This window comes from Ranitomeya variabilis, chromosome 4 (genome assembly GCF_051348905.1).
Source record: "Ranitomeya variabilis isolate aRanVar5 chromosome 4, aRanVar5.hap1, whole genome shotgun sequence".
Lineage (NCBI taxonomy): Eukaryota > Metazoa > Chordata > Amphibia > Anura > Dendrobatidae > Ranitomeya > Ranitomeya variabilis.
In genome coordinates this window covers 523,905,176-523,916,253 of record NC_135235.1, presented here as the reverse complement: position 1 = coordinate 523,916,253, position 11,078 = coordinate 523,905,176, and the positions used below count along the sequence as shown (strand labels likewise).

General features: G+C 39.5%; 1 protein-coding gene across 1 annotated transcript in view; it reads left to right on the top strand.

The window, feature by feature from the left end:
* The first annotated feature begins 918 nt into the window (after nucleotides 1–918).
* The window catches only part of TBX21 (T-box transcription factor 21), a 45,279-nt gene continuing 35,119 nt past the window's right edge, over nucleotides 919–11,078 (top strand). The window contains exon 1 of the mRNA XM_077252260.1: nucleotides 919–1,864. Within this exon, the coding sequence (XP_077108375.1) occupies nucleotides 1,260–1,864 (605 nt within the window). The 5' untranslated portion in view covers nucleotides 919–1,259. The remainder of the gene's footprint in view (nucleotides 1,865–11,078) is intronic.

The following is an 11,078-nucleotide window of genomic DNA, read 5'->3' as shown; positions in this document are numbered from 1 at the left end:
AGAATAAATTTTTGTTAACACATTCTATTTTGCTAACAGCAGTCATTAACCCGGGCGAAGCCGGGTAGTACAGCTAGTATATATATATATATATATATATATATATACTTTGTTATATATTTACATATAAATATGATAGATAGATAGATGGATAGATAGATATGGGATAGATAGATACGGTAGATAGATACGGTAGATATGAGATAGATATATAAATAGATAGATATCTCTCTATACACACCCACAGAATAATTATATAAATTTTCAATATGGGTATATATTTATATACTGACCCTGTACATCGCCTTCTGTCTCTGCTCATATTACCGGCAGATTCCCAGAGCTGCCGGTAATCTGAGGAGTTACTTCCTGCACATGTTGCCGAACACGCAGCACACTGCATCACAAACACACTCACTTCAAAATAAATATGCTCACCGCACAAAATGCCGTCCAGCAAAACATGTTGAGAGACACAGACACAAATGACCCTATATCATTACAGTATCCAGCCAAATGTCACCTAAAAGCCGCAACAGAGTATAATGAGCATATGACACGGTCACATTGCCACTTCATAGATTACTTTTAAAAACTCTAGCTTTAAATAAGTAATATCACCAGTAAAAAGCATGTTCTTCTGCATTCTGCTTTTTGTTTGTGGATAAAGATAAAATGATTTACCCAAAATGTGTGTGTTTTTATGTGCAGTATACGATGTATATGACTTTAAGGCTCAGCCACTTCACAGGTCACACTGTAGGTAGTTTAAGGGGGTGACATTAACCAATCAGTGACGACCAGTCAATTCTCCTATGAGTAAAAGCTTCATTTCTAAGTCACAGAGAGGCAGAGACACAGGAACCTGATGAGACACAGTGACTGAGAAGAGTGACTGACAGATTAAGACATTTCCAAGACAAGTGACTGTGCAGTGTGAAGAGTGTGGACAACTAGTGACAGGAACATGATGGGAAGATCAGCCAGACTAACCATCTAGGAAGGCTGCAAAAAACCCAACATGGGATCATCAACACTTCCAGGGATAGAATAATGTGTAAAGGTTTAAGGGACTGAGTGACAAGTGCTAAAGTGCTGGTGAGATAGCGACAAATTCATTTTTTTGGAAGTGGAGTTGGCACCACACACAGATACAACACGCACGTGACCCCTGTGTGATATCCACCTGGTGTGACACTGACACCGAAGGAGTAGCTCTGAGATAGTTCCATGGGTGCAGTGGAGCATTACGTGTCAGAATGCATAGAGAACCTTGGATGCACAGCCTGTCAACAGAGCACCCCATGCAGAGCACACCAGAGCTGCAGAGCACTTTGAAGATGCCAATTATGATGCGGACGCAGAGCCTTGGACTACATAGCAAGACGGAAATGCAGAGCCCAGTGGACATGCGAACTGTAGAGGAGATACAAAGAGGTACAAGGATTCCGAGTGGGACAGATGTGCAGAGCACAATGAAGAAGAAAGTGGGGAACCAAAGTGAAAAATTGACACTGACAACTGGAGAGCTGAAGAATTTCCCAACAATGCAGCAGAATAAATATGAGCATGTTGGTTCCAAAGATGAAAACTTACCCCCCAGTTACCCCTTCCCTCATGGTGCCCGCCACCTACCTCACACCAACTGTTCCTATAGTCAGGAATATGAGGTGGAAGATGATAAAAGTTATTCTCAAGCTGATGGACAGTTACCATACTCCTTACCCCTCCCGCAGGCCTTTACTCGCACCCCAAGTCCGGGGTGTCAAAAGTCAGAAAAGATGCAGTTAAACCTAGCGAACTACACCTTATGGGACAAATTTCACAAGCACCAGACGGAGATGATCATCACAAAGCAGGGCAGGTAAGTAATAGTTTGCTTTTTGTCTTAGAATTATGATTTAGAAGAAACAACACATACAATTTGCAGACCTTGGAAATACTAGTACAAAACATATCATAAAAAACAATGTGATATTATATATATATATATATATATATATATATATATATATAAAACATAAAACATAAAATAACTACATTGCCCTTTTCACATACTAACAAGAAAAGATAGAGCGATGATTATCATTACCATCTATAACTCTCAGCGCACAGACACAACAATGACGACAGGTATAAAGACACGTTCACAAATTTATCAAAAACACTTAGACACGAAGTGCAAGAATGACCCAGAAGTGGAAGACTCAGCTTACTCAATGTTATATTGCTTCAACGTCTAGTTAATGCCCGTCAAGCCGTTTGGTTTGGCACGTTTTACATGACTGTATAATCTTTTCTTTGTCAGTACTGTTCATATTCTAGACTACAAAATGTTTTAATATTGTTGGTTTGTTTAGTTAGCTAGGTAGACCGATAGACAGGTAATTAGACGTATAGATAGATGATAGATAAAAAAGCAAAAAAAAAGTGTGCAGCACTCTACAGCAAAATCTATGAAAAAAACCCCAGTATATTTATTGGCCCATGTGAACAGGTGGCAATATTTTGTCTCAAGAGCAAGTGAGCGTTTGTCAAGATAGATCGGGGTGCACAATCTTTTTTGGAACAAGGACCACGTTGTCAAATGTACAAATTATACTTACAGGAATCTTACCTTCAAAAATAAGCACTCTAAGGCCGGGGTCACACTACCATAGAATACGGGCGAGTGCAATGCGAGAAAACATCATCATCAGTGTTTATCTATGGGGCAGTTTTTTCTCAGGCGTATTCGACGTTTATGTAAAATCGCAGCATGCTGCAATTGTGCGCGTATATCGGACGAGACTCGCCAATGCAAGCCTATGGGTGCGAGAAAAAATCAGACACCACACGGATCATCTGACTATTTTCCTCATTTCAGCCCATTGAGCAATTTAATTCAATGGGGAAAAGCAGTGAGAAATGTAAAGCCATATGGATGTCATACGGATGTCATATGGATGCGAATCACATCATCGCATTGCAGACGCATTACACACAGATGACCATACGGAGAACACTCGTGCGACTCTCAGCAGGGAGACTCGGACCGATTTTTCATATGTTTAGTGTGACTCCGGCCTAAGGCTACATTCTCACAATGAGCATTTGGTGAGTTTTTGATGATTTCTGTGTTTATTAAGTACAATAGGTTACTTGTATTTTTTCTAAATATATGTAGACAAAAAACTCAACAAAAAATCATCGTTAGAACGTAGCTTAAGGCCACATTCACACCTTCAGTATTTGGTCAGTATTTCACATCAGTATTTGTAAGCCAAAACCAGGAGTGGGTGATAAATACAGAAATGGTGACAGGTTTCTATTATAGTTTTCCTTTGATTGTCCAACTCCTACATAGATAGATATGAGATAGATAGATAGATAGATAGATAGATAGATAGATAGATAGATAGACTGTTGCCTCATACATTGCACCTTGTAACAGACTAGAAACATTTACGTTTTGAAGTTTATACATAGCGCTTTATTATCGTATTGCTCTTCCATTAACGTGAAATAGAATTTACGCAGAATAAAACAAACCCCAGTGTAAAACATAGTACTGTTCTGAGAAATGTTACATCGTGGTGCACATTAATCTGTTATCAGAATATGATTGCAGTTACCATGGCCTGCTTGTATGAACAATCCTTGGGTTTCAAGAGGTTCTTTATTATTATCCCCAGATTTCACTGTAATGAATCAGGATCTATTTGACATCTATTAATATAACCCTTAACATGTTCACTTAAATGTTAACAAGCATCAAAGTGGCAAAAAAAGAAAAAATAGACCTATATGACTCAGTTTGCAGTATCAATAAAATTAAAACTGCATTGAGAATTTTCATTACAATTTACTCCCGTGGTGTAAAAGCCTAAGGCTGATTTTCTGCACCCATTAAGTAAAATTGGATATTTGCATTTTTTCAAGAATACACAGCATAAAAAAACTCACTGTGGGAACATAGCCTTACTTATGCTTTTAATTCTCCTTTTAGCTGCTTCAGGCTATGTTCCCACAATGAGCTTTTTGGTGACTTTTTGATGTTGCAGATTTTCTGCACCATTTCTGCACCTATTAAGTAGAATAAGTTACTAGCATATTTTCAAAGTGATGCAGCATCGAAAACTCACCAAGAACTCATAGTGGGAAGGCAGCCTTAGTGAAGTAATCCTTCTCTATTACAGTTTCCCACCTTTAATGTCCCAATACTTATTTTACACCAAAATATATGTCACATCTAACACCATTAAATCTGAAAACTCTCTCCAAAACATTTGTCTTCCTGACATCAAATAATGAAATTAAGCCATGCAATGGAATAGATTAGCAATAGGGGGTGCAGAAACCCTCGTACCTGAGGCAGCCGTGTATACTGTATGTACAGGGGCTATACACATACAGAAATACCTAATCATGTAGAATAATTGGACATGATAATTTGAGAAGAAGGGCGGGCGGTACAAATTATGTATCAAGTCTCTTAAATTGCCTGAGCACCCAAGATTTGTATAATGTTACCCAATATTCTATGCTATTCATGTTTTATACTTTGCTAGTTACGACTGCTCTGCGGCACTTGTTACATCCTACATATAGATGACTTTGTGACACATACCTTTATAGAAATGCAAAGGAAAAAGTGGGTGTTTCACTAGCTGACATGACACAGTTGGCTGATATTGTACATCTATTCTAGTTTTTAAGGATTTTCATTTCTTTGAACTCGTCACTTTGTAGATACTAAAATAGGGACAGACTGTGCTAGACTGCCGTAGTTCTTGCGTTAATGGGTATTACAGCTAGAGATATGGATTTATTTGCTTAGTTGGATAATGAAACCAGGTTGCAAATGTGGACAAAGATTTGCCAAAGGATCTAAAGTTTAAGGATATTGTTGGACGACTATATATGAATAATTATGCCTAGTAGTGTATATATATATATATATATATATATATATATATATATATATATATATATATATATATACTGTACTGTATATATGTACTGCACAGTAATAAAGTTCCTCAGTGATTCATAAGAAGTCTGTTATATCACTTTATACACTGTATTTTTAAGGCATTTAGATGTGTAGGTGGTAAGTGAACGCTAAGGAAAAGACTATGCAGAGTTATGTAGCTAGTTTAAATTGGATGGAAATTAGTAAAATGCAAACAGATTAGAAAAAAAATACATACTTAAAAATACATACCCTCGCATTTGCTCAAACTTCCTTGTGGTTTAGTGGTTTGGCACAGCTATAACCCGCTGGTGTATGCGATCTTCTGAGTATGTGGACACATTAGAATCATACTCTGCATGGCCTGAGAGACAAAACAAGGCCCATGTCAGAAAAAAAGAAAGATAGATATGGGATAGCTGGATGTGCTAGATAGATGGATAGACAGACAGACAGATAGATAGATAGATAGATAGATAGATAGATAGATAGATAGATAGATAGATAGATAGATAGATAGATAGATATGGGATACATGGATGTGCAAGATAGATGGATAGACAGACAGACAGATACTGTAGATAGATAGATAGATAGATAGATAGATAGATAGATAGATAGATAATAGATAGATAGATGATAGATAGATAGATAGATAGATAGATAAAAAAAAGAAAAAATTAGCAAAGCACAGTAAAAGTAGGGTTCAAATCTTCATAGGCACATACCAAACCTCATGAATAAAGTCAAAAAAAGTTGAAGCAGCACTCCATAAGGCAGTTGTAAGGTGCTCTTTATCAGGACAAAAACATTGCCACATGGGCCAATAAAGAGCACCTTACAACTGCCTTATGGAGTGCTGCTTCAACTTTTTCTGACGATAGATAGATAGATAGATAGATAGATAGATAGATAGATAATAGAAAAAATTGGAACAGCACAAATCCTTTACTTATCTTCGGGTGCAAAGCCCAAACAACCCGTCTCTTGGTTGCTCTCAGTCCATAAAAATCACAAAAGCAGGCAGCACTCCAGTGGAGTGCTGCCTGCTTTTGTGATTTTTATAGATAGATAGATAGATAGATAGATAGATAGATAGATAGATAGATGATAGATAAAAAAAGAGTGGAAAAAACAGCACAGTTAAAGGTAGGGTGCAATCGCCTCACAGGTACATACCAGTCCTTGTGAATAATTTCAAAAAAGCTGAGGCAGCACACCAAGTCCAAAGTTACAAAGTTCTCTTTAATAGCCCATGTGGTGACGTTTCGGTCCTGGGTACTTGAGAAAGGTCTGTACCCAGGACCGAAACGTCGCCACATGGATAGATAGATAGATAGATAGATAGATAGATAGATAGATAGATAGATAGATAGATAGATAGATAGATAGATAGAAAGATATGGGATAGATATTAGATAGATAGATGATAGATAGATAGATAGATAGATAGATAGATAGATAGATAGATAGATAGATATGGGATAGATATTAGATAGATAGATGATAGATAGATAGATAGATAGATAGATAGATAGATAGATAGATAGATAGATAGATAGATAGATAATGGGCACTTTCCAATCCTATTTATAAAACACATATTACTGTGATCAAAATGTTATATACAGGTGCTTCTCACAAAATTAGAATATCATTAAAAAGTTAATTTATTTCAATTTTTCAATACAAGGAGTGAAACTCATATAATAATAATAATTTTTATTTTTAAACGGTGGCGCAGTGGTTAGCTCTGCAGCCTTGTAGTGTTGGGGTCTTGGGTTCAAATCCCACCAAGGACAACATCTGCAACGAGTTTGTATGTTCTCCCTGTGTTTGCTTGGGTTTCATCCGATTTCCTCCCACATTCCAAAGACATACTAATAGGGAATTTAGATTGTGATCCCCATCGGGGACAGTTCCTAATGTCTGTAAAGTGCTGTGGAATTAATGGCGCTATATAAATGAGTAAAATAAATAAATTTTCCGCAGCACTTTACAGTATATTATATAATCATTACAAACAGAGTGATCTATTTCAAGTGTTTTTTTCTGTTCATGTTGATGATTACTATGGCCTTCAATCACTGTTATATGTTCAGATTTCTATCTTTTTGGCTGCATGACATAGCGCTATCCCGCACATTGGAGCCCTATGCCACCTATACCAATGTTGCAGTGTGCATGAGTCTTTATAATAACCGTCAAGGCATGTTCATAATTGCAGGTCTTACCCAGAATCGGGGGATAAGGTGACAACCATTTTTGTGATTGTATGTGGAATAATGATACATAATATTCCTGTAAAAACATTACAATTGTACGCCATATCCAGCATATCAGCCTATACACTTTTTCACACAGCAGTGGCACAGAGATCGGACAACGAACAGGGTGCTGGGTGTTGTGTCTATATTAAGGCTAGTAAAAAAAAAATTGTATTCTCTTACAAATGTATAATATTGTGATTAATAATTCTAAAATGTGTCTACATATTTTACTTCTCAAACATGATTATTTTTCTTTATTTGGTTGTGATATACACACAAAAAATAATATTTTTGTAGTGCTTCTTGCTATGTCACAAAACATATGGTGTCTGTTGTTACTTGGGCGACATCCTGGGTGATGGCGCCTGCACAATCGCATCATTTACAAGTTTATTTTTACTTTACTTTTTGTGGTGGTACTAATAGTGTTAAGATTTCCTTTTCTGTTTGCTCACAATAACTATGAGGATCTTTTGCATCATTACTGTCGTTATGATGTCAGGTAGTCATTGCCCCCATTGCCCCTTATAAGAAAATGTACAGAATCAATACTGCTCTGTGCAGCATCTAAGATCTTTTTCCAGAAGATCTGGTTTGCAGATGGTGAGAGAAATCAATAGTTAACATGCCAGGATCCTGTGCATAACTTGGCAGTGGTACTTCCTGGTGGATTAAATAATGATTTGCGATTACACCTGCCGCTCAACTCTTCCGTTAAGTAAAATAAGATCAACTAGTAATTCCTTTCTCAAGATTACACTGCCTGGAACTTAAAGGGAAGAGGTCTTTCTAGTGCATGATACAAAAATGGTTATACATTTCACAAGTAAACCACAGTATATAATAAAACAGGGTGTGCAAACACATTGAATTCAGAGTTTTAGCCAGAGTGTCATGATCCGTTCCGGTGTATAGTCCTGTCTGCCCTTTTCCCGGGCTGATCATGTCAAGGGTTAACTTTGCTCTGTCTCATTCTGCGTTCAGGCTTGCTATTTAGCTCCGATGCATACTGCTAACGGTGTCATCTATAGTTCTGCCTTCTACCTACCTGACTCTGGTAGATCTTGATTTGTCCTGCTGTGATCCCTGACTTGCCCCGCGTCTGTTGACTATCTCTGTCTGTCCTTTTCCAGTGTTTCCTTGTAAGTTTGTTTGATTCCCTGATTTTGACTTGGCTTGCATTTGGACTTGCTTCTGCCTTCTGTCTTTCTATGATCTGCTTCCGACCGTTGCTGAACCCCCTGGCTTGTTCCTGACCACGTGTACTGCTGCGACCTCTGGTACTTCTGCTTCTGTTTTTTGACTCGGCTTGTTTGACCACTCTCTCACCACTTGGTGGCACCTGTGCTGCTGCTCTGCAGTGCTATGCTGTGTGCAGCCTCACTTCCCTCACCAGCTCCCCCTGGTGGAGGTTGCGCTATACTGCGCTGCAGCAGCATGACATTATAGCTGACCCTACATTTAAAGGGGATTTTGCTTTTTTTTCTCTGCTCTGCTTTCCATGGATCCACTGCATACCTTGGAGGATCAAATGGACAGTTTGACACAAATGATACAAGACCTGTCTGTGGAACAGAGGGCCTTAGCCTCATCTCATGACCACCTGTAAAGGGAGCTTTCTGACACAGTAAAATCGTTGCACACTGACTGTAAGCACTCTAATACTGTTGATGTCTCATTGCACTCTCCTGAACCTACGGTCAGGCTCCCAGATACCTTCTCTGGGGAAAAGGAGAGGTTCCGTACTTTTAAGGAGAGTTGCAAGCTATTGATTTCTCTTAGACCCCAATCTTCTGGAGATGAATCAGCGGGTGGGGATAATCATTTCCTTACTGCGGGAGGGACCTCAGTCATGGGCTTTCTATCTACTTGCTTCTGCCCTAGAACGTGTGTCTGTGAACAGATTCTTTGAGGCTTTGGGACTGTTTTATGAGGAACCAGACTGGGTCAGGGTAGCAGAGGAGATGATCATGGATCTCTCCCAGAATAAACTCACTGCTGAACGGTATTGTTCTAAGTTTAAATGATGGTCTACCGAGGTGTCTTGGGATGACTCTGCTTTGAGATGCCTATTCAGGAGAGGACTTTCAGATCATCTCAAGGATGCGCTGGCCCTCCATATGCCACTGTTGTGAATTCTGCTCTTGGGCTCCCTCCGGTGGTTGTTAGTGGTAGTGCAGTTGTCTTGGGGTTGTAATCCTGGGCAGGTGTTTCTGCTGATTGCAGCTTTACTAGGTATTTAGGTGTGCAGGATCCATTACTCCTGGCCAGTTGTCCATTGTTCTTGGAGGGATTGTATCTCTCTCTGGTTCCTCATGCTCTGCTGCCAATTCAGCTAAGATAAGTGTCTGGTTTTTTGTCTCTGTGCACACATGCAGTGTGCTTTGCAATTCAGTGCAATTCATTGTGTTTTTGTCCAGCTTAGACTTTGTTTGGATTTTTCAGTCATGCTGGATTCTCAGGAGTTGCAGATATACTTGCTATGTCTTTAGTTAGATGTAGTATATTTGTATTTTCTGCTGTGGATATTTTTAGGATTTTAATACTGACTGCTTAGAATTCTGTCCTATCCTTTTCTATTTAGCTAGAAGTGCCTCTTTTGCTAAATTCTGTTTTTCTGCCTGCGTGTGTCTTTCCTCTTATACTCACAGTCAATATTTGTGGGGGGCTGCCTATCCTTTGGGGTTCTGCTCTGAGGCAAGATAGAATTCCCATTTCCACCTATAGGGGTATTTAGTCCTCCGGCTGTGTCGAGGTGTCTAGGACATGTTAGGTACACCCCACGGCTACTTGTAGTTGCGGTGTCAGTTTAGGGTTTGCGGTCAGTACAGATTTCCACCTACTCCTGAGAAAGTCTCTCATGCGGCTCCAAGGTCACCGGATCATAACATGCCACCCAGTTCCCTGGAGGAGGCCATGACCCAGGCCATTTGTATGGACCGGAGGTTACGGGAGAGAGGAATTATCCAGCGTGAAATTCCTTTATTGCCTGCCAAGACTGAGGTGATGCCATTCACAGATACTATGGAAGTTGGTGCCACCAAGTTCAAGGAGAAAGAGAGGAAGCGACGACGTGATGGGAAATTATGTTTTTATTGTGGAGATCCGGGACATTGGAAGAAGGACTGCCCCTCTTGTCCATCGAGTAACAAGCTGCCGAGTCTGGGTGATTGCCTAGGAGGTCATCCAGACTCTCAGGTACCATTTTCATCATTTCAAAAAGTTTTGTTAGAGGTGGAACTGTGTTATGGAGGTGGTTTCGCATCCACTTCAGGTTTTGTAGTCTGTGGATCTTCTATGAACTTCATTGACTCTAGTCTGGTGTCCAAGTTAAAATTAGGGACAGTTAGGCTAGAGCAGTGTTCCCCAAGTCCGGTCCTCAAGAGCCACCAACAGGTCATGTTTTTTGGATTTCCTTAGTATTGCACAGGTGACAGAATTACTGCCTGTGCAGGTGATGCAATTATCACCTGTGCAGTACTAAGGAAATCCTGAAAACATGACCTGTTGGTGGCTCTTGAGGACCGGACTTGGGGAACACTGGGCTAGAGACTCCCATCCATATAATTGCTAGTCTAGAGACTCCCATCAATATCATTGCCATTGATAAGACACCGTTGGCTCAAAATGTCATTAAGTTTGTCTCTGAGGAGTTCCTCCTCAAGGTGGGTTCCTTGCACCAGGAATGAATTTCATGTTGTGTTAAGGATAATCTTTCTGCGGGACTGGTGTTGGGGTTCCCCTGGTTACAGAGGCATAATCCTGTTATAGACTGGGGATCTCGTGATATAGTTAAATTGTTCCAATGGTTGTCTTTCTGCTGCTTTTGTGTCTGCCATTAGTCCGGAGGGTAT